This window comes from Cynocephalus volans, chromosome 16 (genome assembly GCF_027409185.1).
Source record: "Cynocephalus volans isolate mCynVol1 chromosome 16, mCynVol1.pri, whole genome shotgun sequence".
NCBI classification, from domain to species: domain Eukaryota; kingdom Metazoa; phylum Chordata; class Mammalia; order Dermoptera; family Cynocephalidae; genus Cynocephalus; species Cynocephalus volans.
Window position 1 is genome coordinate 7755756 of NC_084475.1, and position 24107 is coordinate 7779862.

The 24107-nt window shown below is 57.5% G+C and overlaps 1 protein-coding gene across 1 annotated transcript; it reads left to right on the forward strand.

The window, feature by feature from the left end:
• The first annotated feature begins 1391 nt into the window (after positions 1-1391).
• On the forward strand, positions 1392-22561 carry ACE (angiotensin I converting enzyme). The gene is made up of 25 exons (XM_063080318.1): positions 1392-1655; positions 2276-2443; positions 3073-3166; positions 3850-3993; positions 4468-4659; positions 5246-5343; positions 5733-5905; positions 6285-6508; positions 6827-6971; positions 7266-7364; positions 7606-7728; positions 8075-8286; positions 8967-9103; positions 9737-9895; positions 10160-10247; positions 12343-12486; positions 12656-12847; positions 14620-14717; positions 14879-15051; positions 16876-17099; positions 17376-17520; positions 18668-18766; positions 20698-20820; positions 21151-21338; positions 21515-22561. The coding sequence occupies exons 1-25, from the start codon at positions 1392-1394 to the stop codon at positions 21742-21744; spliced, it is 3936 nt and encodes a 1311-aa protein (XP_062936388.1). The 3' UTR covers positions 21745-22561.
• Positions 22562-24107: the final 1546 nt, after the last annotated feature.

Consider the following 24107-nt stretch of genomic DNA (forward strand, 5'->3'; position numbering starts at 1 on the left):
TCCTCCCCCTAGGACTGGGGGCAGCCACCTCCCTCTAATCCCCACTTCCCTCCACACCTCTGCACGCCCCCCCCATCCTGCATGCACCTCTTTCCAGGCATCTGTCATCTGACAACTCAGCACGATCTCACAGGGGTACGTGGGGTCACAGCCTCCTGCACACACTCCATAGTGCATGGAAAGTCACACGTGCCCCTTAGAGCCTCAGACACCATCCCACACATGACATGCAGAAGCCCAGGTGATTGATTCCGCAGGGTCCTAAGGAGGCAAATGGGTTGGGGTCTCCTGAGCAGCTGTCACCGGCTCCTCACTGGATTCTTTCATCATCCCACCTCCCACGCCCTTGTTGGGGGACTGCTAGGATGATCAAGGCTCCTGCCACCTCTGGGGACACATGCCATAGTGCTGTGGATTACCTCCACCACTGGCCTGTGCATCCAGAAGACAATACAACCTCCCTCTCCCATGCTTGTCACTCCAAGAGACTCGTGGATGGGACAGGAAAAGGCTGACAGGGAGTGTGGAGACCTGAGGTGACTTGGAGCAAGTCACTCAACCTGAGTAGTAGTTTCTTCATCTCTAAAATGAGGGGGTGGTTCTAATCTCTAAGGCTTTTTGTACCTCTCAAAGCCTGCAAGTCTGAGGTTCTGGGACTCCCCTGTGATGACGGGTGATTGTTTCTGCTGTCTGCTGAGCGACTGACAGCTCGCGTCCCCAGTGGGAAAAGGGCAGGTGTGCCAGTGCTCCTGTGACTCTAAGGCTCCCCCTCCCACATCAGCCCCTCCATTCTTCCCCCCTTTTCTGGCAGCCCCCCACCCAAGGCCCCAGGTGAGCCAGCTGCTCTGAGCATCTGCACCACCCACCCAAGGCACCTGCCAGGACGCCTAAGCTCTCCCCCAACCCCCGCAGGCGACACCCCTCCCCCTCCCCCCCCTCCCCCCCATGGCCTGGTAAAGAAGCTGAACCGGGCAACATTAACCCCATCCCTGCTGCACTAGCAACGCCCGCAGACAGCTTCTCCAGCCCGGCCTTGTCACTCTGGAGTCCGGAAAGGCCTGGGGAGGTCAGGCCGGGAAGACTGAAGTCAGAGGCCGCTGGGCCCCGGACCCCGGGGCCGAGGCTGCGTGACGGCCCGGCGGCAGGCTGGGGTGTTTCAGCGGTCCCCGTCTCCACCTAGCTTCCTCGGCCGGACCCAGCCCCACCCCTCCACGCCCGGGCTGCACCTCGCCCCTCCTTGGCCCGCGCGCCCGGGGACTTTGGAGCCGAGGAGGAAGCGCGGCGGGGCGGGGAGGCGGGGGTGTGTCGGGCGGCGGCGGCGGCCGGGTTTTATAATCCGCAGGGCGGTCGCGGCGCGGGAGAGGGGGCAGCGCGGCGCCGCGCAGCGCGCCATGTGGGCCGCGTCGGGCCGCCCGGGGCCGGGGCCGCCGCCGCCGCTGCTGCTGCCGCCGCTGCTGCTGCTGCTTCTGTCGCCGCCGCCCGCCGCCCCGGCGCTCGACCCCGAGCTGCAGCCCGGCAACTTTTCCGCCGACGAGGCCGGGGCGCAGCTCTTCGCGCAGAGCTACAACTCGAGCGCCGAGCAGGTGCTGTTCCAGAGCACCGCCGCCAGCTGGGCGTACGACACCAACATCACCGAGGACAACGCGCGGCGCCAGGTGGGCGCCCGGGCCCGGGGCGGGGGCGCGGCGGCCAATCGCGGGCCCGCGGCCGGGCGCTGGCGGCGGGCAGGCGCGCACCCCGGGACCCCAGCCGCGGGCGTCCCCCCCGGCCGGACTCGGGCCCGCGGGCCTGCCCCTCCCCCCACCGCGCCCCAACAAACAGGCCGTGGGTGCCCTAGCACGACGCCGGGCACATGGTCCGTGCGCAGTTCAGGGCTGAATCCTCCGAGACCGAGTCTCCCCAGGTGACAGCGCCCAGGGATCCGGGCTGGGGCAGCAGTGATCTTCGCTGAGCGCGCCCCGCTCTGCGGCCCCCGCCCCCCGGCCCCCGCCTCGCCACCTCTGGACGCTGTTCTTGTCCCCATCCTCCACTTTTCATTCACTGTCTCCTCGCCCTGCCTCTCTCTGGCCCCGGTCTCTGCTCACCGCTAGTCACTGGCCCAGAAGACCCAGGAGGAGGGGCCCCTGCTCCTGCAAGCTCCGTTCTCCAGGACAGGGATCGCCACAGGGTCAGGGGCCTGGAAAACCTTGGCCTTCCTCCCCTCCCCTCACGTTGTCTCCTCTCCTCTGTGGCATCTGCCTGAGCTGGGTCCTCCTTACCCTCCTGGTGCCCACAGGAAGAAGCAGCCCTGCTCAGCCAGGAGTTTGCAGAGGCCTGGGGCCAGAAGGCCAAGGAACTGTATGAGCTGAGCTGGCAGAACTTCACTGACCTGCAGCTGCACAGGGTCATCGGAGCTGTGCGCATCCTAGGCCCTGCCAACCTGCCTCTGGCCAAGCGGCAGCAGGTGGGCCTGTGGGGTGGAGGCAGAAGCAGCGGGGGTGGCCCATTGTAGTGGTGGGGGAGTAGCCTGGGAGGGAGGGAGGGACGCCGGGATCTGTATGGACCCAGGCTGTAAGGGAACCCTGGGGAAGCCCAGAATGGCTCCCCAAAGCTTGATTTTTCTTGGAGACACTGTGGGAAGTAACTTTGTATTAAAGCAAGTATTATGGAGTGAAAAGCCAAATTCAAGCAAACAGTACATTTATCCACAGGACAGCTTTCTTTATGAGCTTCCTTAGAAAGGTTGAGAAGGGCTGAGAAGGCACCAGGTCCAGAGGAAGGGAGGGATTTGCCCTCATCACAGGGCGGTGGCCGAGCTGGGACTGACTCTCAGGACACTTGATTCTACATTCACTGGCTGCCTCCACTAGAGGAGAAATCAGTATATTAGTGATTGGAAGTCACCGGCTGCCTCCACTAGAGGAGAAATCAGTATATTAGTGATTGGAAGTGGCCTGAGTGCCACTGAGTTGACCTGTCCAAGCCATACCCTCTCTCTGGGTCTCATTTTCTCCCAGCAAAGAGAAAAGGGGGTGGCCAGGTTATCTCTGGAGGCTGTTCATCGGTAACGTTTCCTCACCTCCAACTCCACAGTACAACTCTTTGCTAAGCAACATGAGCAGGATCTACTCCACGGCCAAGGTCTGCTTCCCCAACAAGACTGCCACCTGCTGGTCCCTGGACCCAGGTACGGCTCTGTCGCTTCTCTCTGCTGGGGTTTCCCAGCACTTCCCCATCACCCTGCTGCACCCAGGGGGACAGGGCCTGTGGCAAGAGCTGGTAAACCCAAAGGCATTGATCTCCAATTGGGGCTGGACTGTGCAGATGCCCCCACACCCCTGCCTCTCCTGGCAAACTGATTTCCGGAACCTCCAGCCCCCACCCCACCTCCAGGTGTGCCTTGGCCTCTCCTCTCACCACAAGGTCTTCCTCCTGGCTGCCTGGTGTTCCCTTTCATGGGTCTCACTTTCTCCGAGAGCCCTCCACAGGCCTTGGACCACTCATAGCCTCCCCTTCCATGCTCCTCTCCGCCCACCGCAGCCCCCATTTACTGGGCAGGCTTGGGAATCAGCCACTCTATCCAGCGAGCCATGAAGGGTCTGGCTGGGCTTTGGCCTCTGGATGTCCTCTTTGTGTCAACTACCGTAGACTATCATTTCCCTGGGGGCAGGGGCCCTGCCTGAGCTTGCTTTGTGCAGCTTCCAGCCCCATCCCACCCAGCCTGCAGGTGGCCCTTGGCTTTGGAGGTACCCTAATGTTGAGGAAGCGGGTGGGAATGGTGGGGACAAGTGTGGGTGCTCTGGTGAGGCTGTCACCAACCTCGACACAGAAAAGTAGCATTCTCACTGACCCTGCTGGCCTGTGTCTCAGAGCTCACCGACATCCTGGCTTCCTCACGAAGCTACGCCAAGCTGCTGTTTGCCTGGGAGGGCTGGCACGACACTGTGGGCATCCCGCTGAAACCCCTGTACCAGGACTTCACCGCCCTCAGCAACGAGGCCTACAAGCAGGATGGTGAGCGCGCCTCTCTCTGTCCAGGAGCGACAGCCCTTCCCAACTTGCAAGGTCCCAGCTCTCATCTGCTGTCGCCACTGAGCCCCAACCCAAGGCAGCCAGAGCAGCTGGTATGATGATTCCATGCGCCGGGCCAAGGTCCCACGGCTGGTGGAGATGGGACCGTGCCTGTCCCTGTGTGCCTTTGGCAGCGCCGCTGTCCTGCCCCCCATCGCCCCTCTTTCTGCTGCTCTGGGCACTGCTCCCAGGCCCTAGCACCACTCTTGGCCTCTGGTGTCCTCCAAGATCGGTTTCTCTGAGGCATGGAGCAGCCCCCTAGGAGGAAATTGTACAGGGGCAACCCCAAGCCACCCTGTCCAGCCAGCCGGCAGGTGCTTGGGCCTCAAACCACGAGAGTCGCCAAATTGTAGCTGTGAGGTGGAGGCGCTGAGCCTTGGGCCTGAGCCACATGCCACCCCCGTCCTGCCCCTCTAGGCTTCTCGGACACAGGGGCCTACTGGCGCTCCTGGTACGAGTCATCCACCTTTGAGGAGGATCTGGACCACCTCTACCAACAGCTAGAGCCCCTCTACTTGAACCTCCACGCCTACGTCCGCCGCGCGCTGCACCGCCGATACGGGGACAGATATGTCAACCTCAGGGGACCCATCCCTGCTCACCTGCTGGGTAAGGACCTGGCCTTGCCTCACGTAAGTCCCAGGGAAGCCTGGGTCCAGGGTAGGTTGTCATTGTCATGGCTCACACGTGTGGGGCACTGTACTGTTCACTGCCAGCTCAGAGCGCGGAGCCTCCCTTCTCCCTAGCATTCTTCATGTACTGACAGGGACCCCGAAGTTCAGGCTGCGTAGATGACTCGGCAGCCAGAGAGCTGGTAAAAGGTAGAGCTGGGAATCAAACTGAAGGCTTTGGCGCCAGGCCCAGTGCAGGAGGAATCAGTCCTAGGTTTGGGCTGAGGAAGCAAGCCCATGGCCCTGCCTCAGGGATAGGAAGCAGGCAGCCCAGCACAGGTGGAAAGGAAAGCACAGCTTGGCCTGGGCTCACACATGGCATCTTCCAGCCCCAGGGAGCATGGAGTGTTCAGCGGGGTGGGGATGGGACAGATGGGTGAGGCTCCTGGCCTGAGCCAGGTGTGCTGCCCTTGAGTGCCCCAGGCTCCAGGTGCCAGGCAGCCAGCATGCTGCTCAGCAACGCACCTGGGGAGGCAGGCAAGACTGGAGAGGGGCAAGCTGTCCTGCTCCCCTTGTCCATCCAGGAGACATGTGGGCCCAGAGCTGGGACAACATCTACGACATCGTGGTGCCTTTCCCAGATAAGCCCAACCTCGATGTCACTGAGACTATGGTTCAGAAGGTAAGCTCTGAGGCCAGGCCCAGGGTGCGGGCGGCAAGAGGAAGTCAGAGAGCAGGAAGGGGTCACTTGAGGGAGACAGGGTCAGGTAGGGCCCCCTGTCTACAGAGCAGCAGCCCGGAGTGTCTGTGGGAGCGGCAAGCTGGAGCTGGGTCTGTGTCCTTGGCAAGGTGCAGCCCGTCCCTCCAGGCCCCGTGGTGGGGGTGTGGGCAGCAGTCTGCTTTCACTGATCTGCTGCGGTCAGTAAGGGCCCTGCCTCTGGGAAAGAAGGCCACGGAGCAGAGATGCCCTTCACGGGCAGGGGGCTGACTGAATAGGAGACCCCAGACCTGCCCCGTGAGCCAGGACGGGCTCCAGCAGCTGGGCTCTGACCTGGACCCCCACCCCGACAGGGCTGGAATGCTACGCACATGTTCCGGGTGGCGGAGGAGTTCTTCACTTCCCTGGGGCTCCTGCCCATGCCTCCTGAGTTTTGGGCAGAGTCGATGCTGGAGAAGCCGACCGATGGGCGGGAGGTGGTGTGCCATGCCTCAGCCTGGGACTTCTACAACAGGAAGGACTTCAGGTTTAGACAGAGGGGAGGTGGCTCCAGGGCCCAGCCCGCAGCACAGGGACGCTGGTTCCCAGGCCCACCTCTGCCCTGCCCCAGCACTGGCGGGGGGCAGGATCTATTCCAGGGCTGTCGGCATACGGGGCCCATTCCTTGACCCTTCCTGCCTTCCCTGGCAGTTTTGATGATAGTCACCTCCATACCTTGGAATGGACGAAGAAGACCTGGGTGGTGTGGGCCAGGGCAGGGTAAAGGATCGCTTGCTTCCAGCTGCTTGTTCGAGCACCGTGGCAGTGCCCTCCTTGGTCCTATCCCTCAGGTGCCGCCTCCCCAGTGCTCTGGCCCCTGCCCTGCCCTGTCCTTCACCCTCACCCTCAACTCCTCTGTGCCCCAGGATCAAGCAGTGCACGCGGGTCACGATGGACCAGCTGTCCACGGTGCACCACGAGATGGGCCACGTGCAGTACTACCTGCAGTACAAGGACCAGCCTGTCTCCCTGCGCAGCGGTGCCAACCCTGGCTTCCACGAGGCCATCGGGGATGTGCTGGCGCTCTCGGTCTCCACTCCTATACATCTGTACAAAATTGGCCTGCTGGACCATGTCACCAACGACACGGGTATGGGTATGGGGGCTAGCCCAGCCCCACCCAAGCCCTACTCCGTCCCACAGCAGGTCCCTGTTTGCCCCCACCCAGTCCTGCCCTCCTTGTTTCTGCTCACAGCCCTGGGTCAGGCAGGGTTTGGGATCCACTCAGAGGTTCACAGCCCACCTTCAGCCCCAACTCAACACTCTCCAATGGTCCTCTTCCAAGCAGGGCCCCAGAGCGGCCTTCCGTTCTCTGCGCCTGCCTAGCCTCCCCTCCCACCAGCAACCCAGGTCCACCCTCTAGCTAGACTCCCTGCTCCCTGACCTCTCTCTTCTCATCTCCCAACAGAAACTGACATCAATTACTTGCTAAAGATGGCATTGGAAAAAATTGCCTTCCTGCCCTTTGGCTACTTGGTGGACCAGTGGCGCTGGGGGGTCTTTAGTGGGCGTACCCCACCCTCCCGCTACAACTTTGACTGGTGGTATCTTCGGTGAGCAGACGGATTGGAAAGGCCTAACCCCAAATGGCCCTCCCTGCCCTGCTGGGGCCTCCAGAGCCTCAGGAGCCTCCTGCCTCAGTCAGTCTTTGTCCCTTCCTCTGTAAGGATTTCTCCGTCCTTTTACCCACCGCCTTCTGTCCTGCCCCAAACTCCCTCCTCCAGGAAGTCTTCCCCAATTCCCTAGGATGGGGAAGGGACATCTGGGTGAGAATGCCTTTCTACAACAGCTAAATCATCCTGTGTGCAACGCCTAGGCCCTGAGACAATTTAATCATCCTCTTCTAGAACCAAGTATCAGGGGATCTGTCCTCCAGTTGTCCGAAATGAAACCCACTTTGATGCTGGAGCTAAGTTTCATGTCCCGAATGTGACACCATACATCAGGTACTATTGTCCGCTGCCCCCCACCATCTGTCACACCTCCAGTCCCCTCCCCCTCCTCCTGTGATCCTAGGTGTCCCATCCCCAGGGCTTGCCCCCACATTCCTCCAGACCCTCGGGGGCCTGGAGTTTTCCCCAAGACGGCTCCTGGCCCAGCCTCTACCCTGACAGAAGCTGGATGGTGCCTGGCAAGGGACCCATTCCTGACCCCCCGATGCCCCTAATGCCCACCCTGTGCCTGCAGGTACTTTGTGAGTTTTGTCCTACAGTTCCAGTTTCATCAAGCCCTGTGCAAGGAGGCAGGCCACCAGGGCCCACTGCACCAGTGTGACATCTACAGGTCCACCCAGGCCGGGGCCAAGCTCCGGTGTGTGGCGGGAAGGGGGACGGTTGGGAGGCTGGTGAAGGGGGATCTGGAGGTGACTGGCGGCTCAGGTCGGGGCACCACAGGGCTGGACTGATGCGAGTGCCTTTCCTTCCTCCTCCCTCCTTCTCATAGCAAATGTTTATTGGCTGGGCCTTCTGGTTGGCATGGGTCAAGGCAAATGTCCCCTGCCACCCTCAGAGATCCTAAGCCCTGGAGTCTTATTGCGGCTGTTCTTGCAGTCCAGTGGGGGGCAGAAATGGCTGGAGGTGGGGCACGTGGACTGGAGGGCCAGTAGTGGACCCCACACTGAGTCCCCTGTGTCCACGGTTCCTGCTCTGCCTGCCAGGGAGGTGCTGCAGGCAGGCTCCTCCAGGCCCTGGCAGGAGGTGCTGAAGGATATGATCGGCTCAGATGCCCTGGACGCTCAGCCATTGCTCGAATACTTCCAGCCGGTCACCCAGTGGCTGCAGGAGCAGAACCAACAGAACGGCGAGGTCCTGGGCTGGCCAGAATATCAGTGGCGCCCACCATTGCCCACCAACTACCCGGAGGGCATTGGTAAAGCCCCGAGTAAGGGTGGGGTGGCGCTTAGGGGAGTCTTCAACTCAGCTCGGGGTCCCAGGTTCCCAGCCAACTCCTCCCAGCTGATCCCTGGCACCCTGCCTCGAGGGCCAGGCAGCCTCCTGAGCTCATCAGCAGGGCCCAGGAGTAGGGTTGGGCACATCCTTCCCCCAGCATCCAAGAGAGGGTGTGCCCAGATCTGTGGGCCCCTGGGGGCAGGGTGGCTGGGCACAGTGCTCTGTGAGGTCACACTGTAGGTCCCACTCTTATTGGCCAGGGGGCAGTGGCTGCAGGGCTCTGCTCTCCTGCGGCCATGGGCCAAGGTTGGGCTTCTCCAGGACTGCCCAGCCTCCTCTTCCTGCTGCTCTGCTGTGGGTACCCCCTGCTGGTCCCCAGCCAGACAGCAACTCACCAGGTGACAGTCAACCATGGGACAACCAGCCAGGCAACAACGAGCAGCCAGACAACAACCCACCAGACAACAACGCACCAGACAACAACTCACCAGACCACAACTCACCAGACCACCCAGAGCCCAAGTGGGACCAGATGGCAGATGGGCAGGGGTCATGAGGGGGGTGGGAGAGGCAGGGGCGGTGGGCAGGGGCTTCTGGTGAAACCACAGCCTGGAGAGTGGAAGGGGAGGCTTGTCCGTTTCCTTCCCCTCTGTCCCACAGACCTAGTGACCGATGAGGCTGAAGCCAACAAGTTCGTGGAGGATTATGACCGGACGTCCCAGGTGGTGTGGAACGAATACACCGAGGCCAACTGGAACTACAGCACCAACATCACCACGGAGGGCAGCAAGCTGCTGGTAGGAGCCGCCCCCACCCCGCCCACATACACGCAGAGACGCGCCTGCTGGCACTGTGCTGGCACCTGCTGCCACCTGCTGCCACCGCCGTCCTGAAAACGCAAGTGGAATGTGTAAAACAACACTCAACTTCGGATTTGTGTGGGCTTATACTCAACACCTGAACCGTGTCCCTTTCATTATCAGTCCATGTCGTGTTAGTAACAGAATCATTTGTACATAACTAAGTGACACTTAAGCCATTTTTTAGAAGATCAAAAGCCCCGTTGCCTCACCTGTTTAGCAGCCTTGCAGAATCGGTGATCTCATCGCCATTTTACAGATGGGACTCTGAGGCTCAGGGAGGCCACAGAGCTGGTCCCAAGCTGCCTCCATCCTAATGGCCTGTACGACATGGTGGTTTGCCCATTTCCACCCTGCCGGGATGTGTTTTGCTCAGCTGTAGGCGTCTGTTGAGGGACATCTGCTGTACGGGACATTATAGACAGTACAGGGTGAAGAGGGTCTTTACAGGCAAAAGTGGCAACCTGATCAGACTGCCCCCCCTCGCCACCCCCCCCAAGTCCTCTCAGCTCCCCTCCTGCCCAGAGGCCACTTCAAAGCTCCTGGACCCTGTCTCCCTGTGCCCCCCAGCTGCAGAAGAACTTGCAGATGGCAAACCATAGCCTGAAGTATGGCAACTGGGCCAAGCAGTTTGATGTGAGCAACTTCCAGAACACTACCACCAAGCGGATCATTAAGAAGGCTCAGGATCTAGAGCAGGCGGCGCTGCCTTCCCAGGAGCTAGAGGAGGTGTGTGGCATCGGGGGGAGCAGGGAGGCTCCTGGGGGAGTGAGCTCAGCGCAGAGTCTGGCCTTCCTGCTTGCTTTCCCTTGATTTATCAAGTCACGACATCTGCCGTGGTGATTTGTGCCTATAGAGTTACTGAGAAGGTGGCACCTTTGGGGAACGTGCTCCCCGGCTCACCCCGACACTCCATGGTGCCGGGCAGTACAGGCAGCAGAGAGACCAAGAGCACAGAATTAGCACTCACTGCCTCTCTGCTCCCCCCTGCAGTACAACGAGATCCTGCTGAATATGGAGACCACCTACAGCGTGGCGTCTGTGTGCCACACGAATGGCACTTGCCTGCATCTGGATCCTGGTAAGCACGCCCCTGCGGGATGAGCAAGAGGCAGGGGCTGGGGCTGACATGGTGTCCCAGGTACTGCCGCCAGGTGAAGGGGGTGAGGTTCCCCTGACTCATGGGCTCAGCATGCCCAGGAAGCTCACTTCCCTGTTCTCTACGAGTGGGGCATCTCTGTCCCCGCAGGGACTCAGCATTGACTTTACCCTGTGCCCTGGTTCCACACCCCTCCCTGGGAGCTGCCGGCAGAGTAACCGTCTCTCAAATGTGTGTGTCCAGGGCTTGGACTCCCAAACAGGGAGAGCCACATGACTCCAGCCCCTCCATCCTCCTTTCCAGTCCTTCCCAGCTCTTCCCACCTTCTCTGGCTTTCTTGGGCCCATCCCCCCAGCACATGACTGATAAGGAAACTGAGGCCGACAGGATGAGTCACACAGAGTTGCACAGCCCTGAGAAGCACCAGACTAGAACCTGGGCCTCCTGCTGGGCAGGAGCAGACCGGCTCTCAGTCGGCCCCGCTTCTCTCTGCCCACTGGCTGCTCCTTCCTACTCTCTTTGCTGGGCAGGAGCTCCCCCTCCACGTGCAAGGACTTGGGGTCAGAGGCCCTCCCAGCCCGCCCTTTTCAGGGTTGGGGATCTGGAGGAATAAACATTCTTCCCTGAGGAATCTCTACCTAGAAATGGGCTCTTCCTGGCCCCAGCCCAGCTCCCATGTTAGAACAATGACAAATAGAGGGGGAAATGGAAAATAAACAGCAGAGAGAAACAGTTTTCCCAGGACAGAACTTGGACTACAGGTTGTGGATGAGGGTATGCACACAAAGGCGGGAAGTGGGGGGGCAAGTGAGTGCCTCCGTGTGTGTGCCTGTGTGTGTGTGTCTCTTGGTGTGTGTCTCTGCGTGTGTGTGCCCCTTGCTGTTCCCTTGTGTGTGTGCCTGTGTGTGTGTGCCCATGTGTATGTGCCCCTGGCTGTCCCCCTGTGTGTATGCCTGAGTGTGTGCATGTGAGTGTGTGTGTGCCTCTATGTGTGCACACACCTACCCATGTGTGCAACTCTGTGTGTGTGTCTGTGTATGTGTGTGTGTGGAAGAGCATTAAAGGGATTGTGGTGTGCAACCCCACCCCCTCACCCCCAGCAGCCCCTTAATCCAGGGCTGGGCCCTCAGATCATTGACCCAGAGCGAAAATAAGAAGCCCACAAAGACCAAAGACTCATCACCAGAGAGCAGATGTAAAATTCTCAAAATACATTTTTTTTCCAAACAAAATTAATAGACTTGCTTTCTCTGTGAAGAGTGGATATCTCTCAGCATGTTCCAAAATAGGGAGCAAGAGCCCATGTCCAGCAGTGGGGGCTTGGCAAACCCCAAGTGCCTCCACCTCGGTCCACCTCTGGCAGGGCCATCACCTGTGCGGCGCCCCCAGCCCAATGTTCCCGATCCCAGCTCAGGAATCAGCTCCCTGTCAGAGTCAAGGAGGCCACCCACTCAGTGGCTCCGACAGGACTCACACCCAGGATTTCTGGCTCCCTGATGCTACTCAAATGGTTCTTTGTACTTTCATGGTCCTCACAGCGATTCTTTCATTCAACCCAGTTCAGCAGCATGAGGCACAGTCACTGCTCAGGGTCCTCGTGCTCCTTTGTGACATCCCCCTGGGAGGGCCAGTGTTACCCCTACTTTGTAGACAGGGAAAGAGTGGTCCCATGACAGACTGAGAGAATATGGGGTCAGCGGGACGGCTGAAACTCACGTCTTTTGGCCCCCAAGTCATTTCTCCCAGGGAGGCAGAATGAGTGGGGACGGGCTCCGGAGTTTGGCACCTTTGGTTTGTGCCTCAGCCTGGCTGCTTCCTGGCTGGGGGACCCAGGCACGTCGCCAGACTGCTCATGTGGACAAAAGGACAAGCACCTGAGGTCATGTATATCCACCGCATATGCTGCCGGGGGCCGCTGGCTCCGTTCTCTCTCTCACGTCACCGGGCCCGCTGCGTGTACAGCCACGGTCTCGCATGTCACCAGTGTTATTCCAGCTCTGGACTTCCAGGACTGAGTTCCTGTAGAGCTGGGAGGTGAGCCAGGGCTGGGGCTCAAGCCACCCACCCCTCCCCCCAGATCTGACAAGTCTGATGGCCACGTCCCGGAACTATGAAGAGCTGCTATGGGCGTGGAAGGGCTGGCGAGACCAGGTGGGGCGAGCCATTCTCCCTTTCTTCCCGAAATATGTGGAACTCACTAACATGGCTGCCCAGCTCAATGGTGAGTCGCTCCTGCTAGCACCCCTGGCTCTCTGGTCCCCGGCCCTCCTTGAGTTTCTCAAAGAGGTCCTCTGTGACCCTAAGCATTGGAAAGACATAGGTCCCTGGAGGAGGCAGAGAGGTGCGGGGGAGGGTCAGGTGCTGGGAGACGTGGCTGTGTCCCCTCTCAGGCTACCTAGATGCAGGGGATGCGTGGAGGTCCCTGTACGAGACGCCGTCCCTGGAGCAGGACCTGGAGCAGCTCTTCCAGGAGCTGCAGCCGCTCTACCTGAACCTGCACGCCTACGTGCGCCGGGCCCTGCACCACCACTACGGGCCCCAGCTCATCAACCTGGAGGGCCCCATTCCTGCTCATCTGCTGGGTGAGGGCAGGTGCCAGCCTTGAGGAGGGGAGAAACGGACAGGAGCAGGCGCGAGGGTTGGGACAGGGTGGGCCAGAGGGCAGAGAGCAGGTCCTGGAAAAGACTCGAGTCCTGGAGGGAATGTTGCCAAGGCTGGAGGGAGCAGGGAGGGTGGGGGAGCAGGGAGGGTGGGGAGCAGGGAGGGTGGGGGAGCTCCCTGCTTGCCCTTGAGGCCACATGTGCTATAGATCCACCTTGGGCAAGCTACCATGATGGGGGGCAACGTTCATAATCGTGTCACCGTCATAATTTGAGGCAGTGTGATCCAGGAGGGTAAGGGAGGAGCTGTGCCTGGGAGCTGGGGAGGTGTCGCCAAGAAGTGACATGTGAATGGAGCCTTGAAAGGGGAGAGGTTTTGACAAGTGGAAAATGAGGGGCAAAGAGGACAGACACAGCGTTCAAACCAAGGGAACTAGAACAAAGAAGAACCTTGAGAATGTAGATCCACTTCAACTTTGGATCCTCATTTTTTAAGGGATGCAAACTCAAATGCCCTGAATGCATGAAGTGGGCAGTGAAGGCAAAAAGTGTAGGCAAAGTAGAAGCTCCCAGTTTTCTGCACCTGTTGTGCCATCAGAAACACTTTCCTGGGGGCTATGTTATTATGAGCAGAGAGACCAGACAGGGCTACAGACCATCTAGAAACCATAAGGGAGACCCCAAAAAATGGTCCAGCTGTGGGTCTAGTCTCTGCTCGGCCTGGAGAGTCATTACAGCCCAAGAGACCAGCCATCCTTGATCTTTCTCTGGTGAGACCAAAGAACCTCTGGTGATGTCAGTAGACATCAGCTCAGTGACTGAGATACGCAGGCCCCAGGAGGGGAAGCAGTGTGGTCAGGGTGGTCTGGACTGGGGCAGAGCCAGGGCATGGAACTCAGCCGCCTGGTGACCTGTGAAGGAGTGACCCGGCACTGGCTCATTCACTCCCTCTCACTGGTTTGCACTTCAGACTTCAATGTCAGCTCAAGCTTGAGCTCCTGCTATGAAAGCATCTTGACTCCAAACCTATTCCTGACTTTTCCATCCATGCTTAATATCTTCCTTTTTTCCAGTCCCAGAGAATTTGGGCTCCTTTCTTACCCTAAACTCATAGGCATCTGCCTCTCCTGAAGGGGACAGTTGGTTCTTGCCTGAATTACTGACAGGTGACCTACATAAACTGACCTCAGGTTATGCAGAGGGGACACAGCAGAGTGGCTGGTCAAGAATGTGGCCTGACAGAAGTTACATCCCGGCCCTATCGCTTAGGATCCCCAGTCCCCTGGGCACGTTACTTAACTCTTCAGCCTCAGTTTCCCCTGCTGTGCGAGGGGAATCGTAACAGTGCCCAGTGCAGGGCAGGTTTACAAGCTAATCCACTCAGTGTGCCTGGCAAGTGCTCAGCAAGCAGTGGCCGTGCTACATAATGTTCCAGGGACCTGCAGCTTCCTCATTTGTATACAGTTGCTGGTCATATTGCTGCTCATGGACAGTGAAGACCACCTTGATTCCCTGATAACCAATAAGGTCCTCACCTGTAACAGTGCGGTAATGACCTTGTGGGCTGGAGGTACAGACTGAAAACAACATATGTCAGATGCCCAGCACAGTTTGCAAACAGTAGTTGTTACTCAAGAGACGCCACTGTGATTAGCAGGACTGGGATCTGGTTGTTTCTTCCTGCAGGAGGGCTGAACCTAAGAAGTAACATCCTTCTCTCCTCTCTTTGCCATCTCTCCCCCACCTGCCTCCAGGGAACATGTGGGCACAGACCTGGTCCAACATCTACAACTTGGTGGTGCCCTTCCCCTCCGCCCCCACAGTGGATGCCACGGAGGCTATGATAAAGCAGGTCCGTGCCTGGTGCTCCTCCTCCATGGGTGGGCAGCCCCAGGGCACAGGGGAGGGAGGCCCCTGCCAAGAGAAGAGAAGGCCCCTTCCCACCACCCCACTCTGCGGCACACAGTCTGTCCCCGGAGCCCCCAGTTTGGGAAGAACTCCCTCTGCTTACAGGGCTGGACACCCAGAAGGATGTTTGAGGAAGCTGACAATTTCTTCACCTCCCTGGGGCTGCTGCCTGTGACCCCCGATTTCTGGAACAAGTCGATGCTGGAGAAGCCAACCGACGGGCGGGAGGTGGTGTGCCACGCCTCGGCCTGGGACTTTCACAACGGCAAGGACTTCAGGTCTGTCCAGCTGGAGCCAGGGCCTTATCCTGAGCCAGTGAGCAAGGAGCTGAGCTGAGTCATGGCCCCACTGCCACTCCCCCAGCCAGAGCGAGCAGAGAGGCTGGGGTCGGGGCCAGAGTGTGGCACCAAGGGTGAAGAGAGTGAGCCAGGCTCCAGCTCGGCCCATGGCTCCTGGCAGGGAAAACTCATCCTCAAGCATGGACTGGCCCCATCAGCCTGGTCACTTGCTAAGTGCTCAAGGTCCCGGTTCTGGGTTTGAGCCCTGGGTGAGCTGGCCAGCCTCCTTCACTCTGGGATGGCCCCTGCATATAGCTGGTCCTCTCCCTGGGTGTCTGTGACACAGGGAGGTACGTGAGGGCAGGGGGGGCTTTGCACAGATCCACTCTCACTACTGACAGAAGCTCAGAAGCTGTCTTCATCAGACTGTGGTGTTTTAGTTACCTATCGCTGCATAACGAACCACCCCAGAACTTAGTGCTGTAAAGCAACCAGTTGATGTTACTCATGATTTTATGGGTCATGAATTCAGGCAATGCCCATGGAAGTGGCTTGTCCCTACTGTGCCATGACGGATTCCTCAGCTGGCATAGTTCTAATGGCAGGGATGGCTTGGCGGAGGCCACCATCCAGAGTCTTGGTTCTGGCTCTCGATTGCGTTCCTCAGTTTTTCTGCACATGGCACCCTAGGGCGGAATGTTTGAGTTGGGCTCTCCACTCACACACTGGGTGTCTGCATTGGGATGGCTGCTACAGCTGGGGTTGGTCACTCGTCTCCCTCACAGTGTGGCAGTCTCAGGCAGCAGATTTCTTACCTGGCAGCTGGTATCCCCCAGAAGCAACTAGGTCTCCTAAAGACTAAGTCCTAAACTGGCACAGAGTCATATCTGCCATATTTATTAGCTAAAGAAAGTCACAAGGACCACCCAGATTCAAGAGAGGGGTTAGAAGAACTGACCTCTTGGGAGAAGTGGCAAAGGTGATCTGCCACATCTGATGAAATGACTCTTACGAGAAGAGCAGACAGAGAGCCCAGAGCCAAACCAGACAGGGTTCACTGGACCATCTGGCCTTGGGCCCTTCAAAGTCTTGAGAACTGCAGCTGAAGGACTGAGAGTTGACAGGATCCAGGGGGATGAGGGCTCTTGTGGGGATCCTCCCTTGAGCCCAGCCTCACTGTACCCAGGATGCTAGGCAGCTCTTTCCCCCTCCCTTGGTGAGAATGACAGAAAAATGGGATGACCCTGAACTGAAAGGCTTCTGGTTAGATCTGAAGGAGAAGTTTCTGCAGTTGGAATTGGCATGCAAAAGAGAACAAGGAAGGACCAACAAGCGGAGGTGGAGCCTTCTGGCTTGGACAGCTGTGCAGCTGTCATTCAGTCCTGGACGTGAGACTTCTCTGAGTGAGCCTGCTGCTGGTGTTGGGCTGCACCAGCTGCAGAATAGTACAGACACTTGTTTCCTCCAGAAAGCCCCGGTCTTGGGGAGCGGAAACATGTGCACATGGGAAACCACAGGACGCACATTTTAGAAAGTACATAACTGAGTGTCCCGATGCCTCTAGAGCAAGTACTCTGCACTGTCAGAAAGCAACGGGTAGTGCAGGCTGGAGTTATTCAGGAAAGTTGGAGGCAGAGGAATGGCTAGAATGACCTTGCTTCAGGGACTTCCGGCCCCCAGATTCTCTCTCAGGCTCACTCGATATCACCTTTCTCGCATGCTGTGCTCCCTGCATACAGAGGTGGGGGGGGGCCTGCTCTGTGTGCAGCAAGGACCCCCAGTCCCTTTGCCCCAGGGCTTCTCACTGTGGTCTTCTGTTCCCAGGATCAAGCAGTGCACCACTGTGAACATGGAAGACCTGGTCGTGGTCCACCACGAAATGGGCCACATCCAGTATTTCATGCAGTACAAGGACTTGCCTGTGGCCTTGCGGGAAGGCGCCAACCCTGGCTTTCACGAGGCCATCGGGGACGTGATGGCCCTCTCAGTGTCTACCCCCAAACACCTACACAGCATTAACCTGCTGAGTAGCGGGGGTGATGGTTATGGTGAGAGAGGAACAGGAGACCCTGGTGGGCCGAGGGCCAGCAAGGGGCAGTGAGATTGGGAGGTGGGGAAGGGGCACTTAGTGGCCCAGGGGCAGAGGTTAGGGCCAGCACAGTGGGGAGGAAGGAGACAGCAGCAGGGTGAGCCTGGGAAGATGGAGGACACAAATAATGCCCTGAGGCCGGTCACAGCGCCCCCTGCCCCCTCCACCATCACGTCTGCTAGGACCCGGCAGGTGGCAAGCGTAGGTACGACAGCTAGGCTCCTTCCCTTGGCAGAGCATGACATCAACTTCCTGATGAAGATGGCACTCGACAAGATCGCCTTTATCCCCTTCAGCTACCTTGTCGACCAGTGGCGCTGGAGGGTATTTGATGGTAGCATCACCAAGGAGAACTACAACCAGGAATGGTGGAGCCTCAGGTTCTGGAAACTCCTGTGGGGGTGCTGGTTGGGGGGATCTCTGTGGGTGTCTGTGTGTGGCTGTGTGGCTGTGGATAGGCCAGTGTGTTCTGTGTTTGTGTAAGGTGTGTGTGTGTGTGCAGGTGCCTGTGCCCATGTCTGTATGTGTTAGTCCGTTTCTGTTGCTTATGTCATAAATACCTGAAACTGGGTAATTTATAAAGAATCAATATTTACCACATACAGTTTTGGAGGCTGGGAAGTCCAAAGTCCAGGGAGCACATCTGGTAAGGGTCTTCTTTGGTGGTGTCTTTACAGCAAGATTAACAGATGGTTAATCAGTCATAATAAGAACATAAAGAAATTGACTAACAATCATCATCAAAGCATGCATGGTTCAAAATAGTTTAAACAATATGCCATCAAAAGAGTCACAAATCTAAGCTATGTGACATGTAAAAGAAACAATAAGATAATCATGAAACTGTCTGACTTCTTGAGAAACTCAAAGAAACAGCTTAAAGCAAAATGTGGAACAACCCCCGTGTACAAACTAATCTAGCAGAAGGTCCTTGGAAATCTTAACTCACATATTTTCCCATCATTTAAGCTTTGTTGTCTTAAGGGTTATTGCCCTCAGAACAATCCCTGTTTTGCTTCAGTTCTCTTGTTCACATTAGAGGCTTTAGACCTGTGTAAGTTTCCTTCTCACAAAATCTTCCAATGAACCCGTTACATTAACAATCAGTATATACAATCCCCTACCTAAACAGTGATTAGAATTGATTCGGTGGGCTCTTGCCCCTGGCTATAGGCTCCTGCCTCCTATCTGAGGACTTTTGTCCCATACGTGCATTACCTAAAAACTCTATTTAATAATCAAATAGGAATCAAGATTTCTAACCCTCTGCGTGTGTGTAGGTGTAGGTCCCTGTGTCCGTGTATATGATGCATGTGTGTGCAAGTGCCTGTGTCTGTGTGTGTGATGTGTGTGTGTGTAGCGATGAGGTACACGGGGGAGATTGTGCACAGAGGTACAGCATACACAAGGATGGGACGCCTAGTATAGCCCCAGGTGCAAGGACCAACCTTCAAGTAAAAAATGCCACCCATCCCCCGGCTTTGTTCTCCCCAAACTTGCCCCCCAACATATCTTCCCCCTTCACAGGCTGAAGTACCAAGGTCTCTGCCCCCCAGTGCCGAGGTCTCAAGGCGACTTTGACCCAGGGGCCAAGTTTCACATTCCTTCAAGTGTGCCTTATATCAGGTAACAGGGGAAAGGGAGGAGGGATGCCACACAGGGCAGTCCTGTGGCTGGGTGTTTACACTGCTGTCGCTGCCCTGTCTGGGAGCTACCTGGTCAGGACAGACCTGGTGGAGTCAGCACACAGTGCGCTGTGCCTGGGCTCACTCAGTGCCACCAAGGCTGACAGTTGTTTCTTTAACTGTTCTTTTGATCAGATGAGAGTCTCTACCGTCCAAACAGTTGACAGCAGAATCTCAACCTAATAATTGGCTAATGGTTACAGGACCTTAGTTGGGTAGTTAACACTAATCACGACACATGGCTAGATGATGACCTGAGCACCGCCGTGTTGTTTCATTTTGTTTTTGAAACAAGATGCGGTTCCTTTACCTCTGTTGAACACACTGCCTGTGATACAATGTGAGTTGTACCTGAAAGCCCCTACCATGCACTAGAACTCAGGGTTAGCGACCCAGTTAAACTGAGGGGCAGGGTTATTAGAGATGTGGTTACAGTCACAGTCTTGGGGTTGGACAGAACAGGGTTCAGAGCTCATCTCCACTACTCTGTGTCCTTGAGCAAATCCCTCAGTCTCTGCGAGCATCCATTTCCTCACCTGTGAATCCAGGGTGGTCTCGGGGGCTAACTTGTTAGCATAATGTCTAATACACAGCACGCTCAGAAAGTGGCCATGATCCCATGTTACTGAATGCTCTCCTAAGTGGGATGTGTCAGCACACAAGGTCCGCAGCCACCATGTGAATGTGCCCAGTGTGGCCCCCTTCCTATACCGTGTGCGACAGGGGGGCACTTGCTGGGAGATAGGAAGGGTGGCTGTAGGATCTGGAGCCCTCCTGGGAGGTTGGGGGCTGGGGAGACCTCAGGGCATAGTTGGAGGTGCCCCTGGGCCACAGGTATCCCAGGCCACCTGGGAGTCAACATGCAGAGAGCAGTGAGGCTGCCCCACGAGGGCTGTGGCCACTTCTAGCTCTTGCCCCCTCCTGTGTGGTCCCTGGAAGCCCAGCAAGGGCACAGCTTCTGCCCACCGGGCCCACCTTCCCATCCCAGCACCTGGAACGACGCCAGCATGTAGTCAAGCCCTAATGACTAACTGTGGGATAAATGAAGTCTGTTCCCTGGAGTCCAGGAAGGGAAGGAACGCCTGCTCAGATGCTCCAGAGAGCAGCAGTGGTCAGAGGACCAGGGTCGTTCCAGAGATGACCCTCAGGGAGGAGCGTCCACCTGCCTACTGGAGTGGTTTCTGGGGCTCCAAGCTGATGTTGACTCTCACCCAGAAGCTGGGTCCTGTGATGGTTAACTTCCGAGCTCAGTGCAGACAATCCCCCGGGCAGGGGTGGGCAAAGGAGACGTGGCTGCTCTAGAACCACACTCAACAATCTGGCCAACAGCCTCAAAGTACTTTTAGGAAGTGCCAGGGAAGTCAGTGGCACATGGTTCATGCCCAGCATTGAAAGTGAGAGGCCTGCACTGCTGGCTGGGAACATTTAAAACCTCTCCAGACTTGGAGAGGTGGCTCCAGCCTTCACGTGCAGATTCTACCAGGGAATTCCTTCTGCTTCAGATAAGGAGACCATCTGGGCTGGCTTCCCTGCCAAGGCTTCCCTACCAGATCCATGCGACCCATTGGGGTCACCTAGGCCACCCTTGCATATACCCAGAGATGGAAAGCTCACTGCTTCAAAAGCATCCGCCAAAGCTTGGAGGGGCCCTGCCCACACCCTCCTCACCGAGAGGTGGAAGCAGCCTGTGGGTGGCAGGCATCTGCACAGACGCAGCGAGGAAGGGCTGGGACAGCTCTGACGGCAGGGGTGGCCTCACCCTGACATCCCAACTGCAGTTGGGCGGGGGGCTCCGCTCTGCTGTGCCCTGTGTGACTGTCGGTGGCACAAGCCCCTCAGCCAACCCCACCCCACACCTTCCCTCCACCCCAGGTACTTTGTCAGCTTCATCATCCAGTTCCAGTTCCACGAGGCACTGTGCCAGGCAGCTGGCCACCAGGGCCCCCTGCACAAGTGTGACATCTACCAGTCCAAGGAGGCTGGGCAGCGCCTGGCGTGAGTCACCGTGGGCCATCCCTTGACAGTTGCCACGCTCTGGCCTGCTCCCCTCAGCCTTGAGGTGCCCACTGGGGCTCTTCTGGGAACACCTGCCATTTGGCTCCTGAGCAGGGAACTGCCAGCAGGAGTCTGTGCCCACGTGATGTGCCTTCTCCTGGAAGAACTAGGGGCCTCCCTAGCCCACCCCTGCCCCAGACCCACCCAGGCACTCCCAATCTCAAAGGGAAGTTTAGGCTGGGAGAGGGGTGTGGAGGGTGGTTATTGGGCTGGGGCAAGAGGAGCCGAGTCCTGCTGACTCGGTTTCCCTTTCTCTGGTGTCTCCCCCAGGGAGGCCATGAAGCTGGGCTTCAGTAAGCCGTGGCCAGAAGCCATGCAGCTGATCACGGGCCAGCCCAACATGTCTGCCTTGGCCATGATGAACTACTTCAAGCCGCTGCTGGACTGGCTCCTCGCCGAGAATGGGCGGCACGGGGAGAAGCTGGGCTGGCCGCAGTACAACTGGACGCCATACTCTGGTACCCCCACCCACGCTCCCTTCAGCCCCGGCCCCCAGAGCTTGTACAGGGCTGAGCCCCCTCCCCAGTGCAGGCAGGCTTGAGTCTGACCTCAGAGCAAGGACAGGGACGCCAGCCACACGACCCCAGCCCGCCGCCGTCCTGCCCACCGCCCTGTCTCCTTGCTTCCCACCCAGCTTCCTCGGAGGGCTCCTTCTCAGACACCAGCCGCGTCAACTTCCTGGGCCTGAACCTGGAGGCACAGCAGGCCCGTGTGGGCCAGTGGGTGCTGCTTTTCCTGGGTGTCGCCCTGCTGGTGGCCACCTTGGGCCTCACCCAGCGGCTCTTCAGTATCCGCCACCGCAGCCTCCACCAGCCTCACCGTGGGCCTCAGTTTGGCTCCGAGGTGGAGCTGAGACACTCCTGAGGTGACGGCGGTGGCCCTCCTCCGTCCTCCAGACCACCAGCCACCCTGGTCCTGTCCCCCGTTCTCGAGGCACCCAGTGCCTACGCTGAGCCCCCCCAACCCCCAGTCTCCCTGTGAACACAATAAAAGGTCCTGCCCTCACCATCTGAGTCTGCATCCCTGTCGGGGAAGCTAGGGATAGAGACAGGGACAGGGACAGGCTGCTGTCCTGCCTCCTGACAGTCAAGAAAGTCCCTTTACTAGGTTTCTTCCTCCATCATCCTCCAAGAACAGCCTTGAATTCCAGAGCTCTGGCCCTGGTACCACGTAACCCAGGCAGCCCCTGTCCCTATTGGGCACTGACCCGAAAGGACCCTGGGAAGCAAAGGGGGAGCAGACATCCTGGCTGCTGGCCTCACATGACCACGTGCTGCAGGGGCCCTGCCCCACCCCAGGCCTGCCCCAATGCTGGCTTTCTGCCTGAGCTGTTCCCATAAATGGCCGAGTCCCCAGCAGGAAGGCTCCCAGGTAACCTTGGCTATCTAGGGGAGGGTACCCTGGATGGGCCTGGCTCACTGAGGGTGCAGAACTGGCCCAGTGGTCCCCTTCAACTCCTGCCTGCTCCAGCTCCACGTCCACTTGTGTGAGTGGGCAGCTGTAGTCCCCAGACAGAGCCACTCAGGCACTGCCCAGTGGAAAGGGGACCTAAATGCTGGAGCCTGGCAGCAGCTGATGCCCACACAGAGAGTGACAGAGGCCAGCGTGCCCGTCTTCCTAGCACACACCCTCACCCTGAGCCTCCCCTTAGAAGGCTGGAGTGGGTTTGGGAGTGCCATTTTGAGGGACATTTTTATAACTTTTATGTATGTGTTTATGCCAGAAATTTGGAAAATACAGAAAACTATAAAAATAAAAGCCCTTTTTATCAACAAGAGATAAGCACTGTTGACATTTTGCAGTGTCTTTCCAGCCTTTTTTTCTCAGCACATACTTTAGGTGGGATCACGTTGCATTTACAGCTGTGTATCTTTTTTTTCAGCTAACATGACTAGATCTTTTTTTCAGATATTTAAACACCAAAGCTAGGACCTGGCCAAAGAGAAGTTGGTCAGTCTTCTGAGGCCAGGGGCTGCACTGCCAGCCTGGCCCCTCTGTCAGGACCCTTGGCCCTTAACCTCTTCCAGGCTTTGCTGATACCTTGACCCCAGCTGGATCCATTCCCCTATATCTGTCCCCCCAAAATTCTTCATCTGCAGTTTTTGCCCCTCAGTCTCATGTGTGTGCATGCGTGTGTTTGTGTATGTGTGTGTCTCTGTGCGATTGTGTGTGTATGCATGTCTCACACAGGCTTGGCTGTGCAGGCCTTTCCATGGGGCAGGATGTGAGGTTGATTAGTATTTTGGGTAAGCAAGAGGTTGGAAGTTTACAATTACTTAGAACGATGGAATTTATAAACACATCCCCTAAATAGTTCCAAACCATCTTCCACCAAAAACTTCTTTAATTACCCCCCTGACCCAGCCTATGTTTCAAAAGCTCTTTGTCTGCCAGACAAAGGTCATTGTCACATAACCCCCTTTCCTGCTTTTGTGAACTGCAGAAGTTTGTACCACCCATCGGAGCTTGTGGGCAGTGTGAGGTCACCAGCACTCAACCCCCCATGGACTGAGCTACAGACTGAGGGTAGAGAAACTTAACATTGCAGTTGGACTGACCGGCCTCAGCTGCTAGAATTTTTGAGATATTGCAGTAGTTCAGACTCCTGTTTCCACCTCCTGGGTGAGTGGGGGGTTGCCAGGTCTACCCAGAAGTTTGCTGAGGAAGACAAGCAGTAAGAGGGGCCAGCCCAGCGCCTTCTACCAGTGGCCCTGACTGCTGAGCTCTGCCCATGCTGCACCTGTTGATGCTGCTCTTGGGTGACCAGTTCTTACCTTTGCAGGTCAAGGGTGGTGTGGTTGCTGGACAGTTTCTCAGATCTCCCCACACCACTCCCAACCCCCAACCCCCCTTCCACCCACCACACCAGCTCCTGGCTTTAACATGAGTGAATCAAGCAGCTTTGGATCAGGCCTAACAGCAATCCCATCTCTGCACTTACTATCTAGGTGACCTTGAGCAATTTACTTCAATGTTCTGTCTCCATTTTCACACCTATAAAATGGTTCTTATAAACCCTCTCATGACTGCTGTGAAGATTGAGTGAGATAATGAAGAAAGCCCTAGTATGTCGTTTCCTCTCTTTATAATGGATGCTTCCTCCCCTGAGAAAGGTGCCTTCATATCTGTCTCATGCTTCAAACACACCCCCCCGCTTCCAAGTTGCAGAATAGACAGCTGGAAGGTCAAGTCGAGATCCACCAGTCACTTGCGAGATGTAGAAAGAG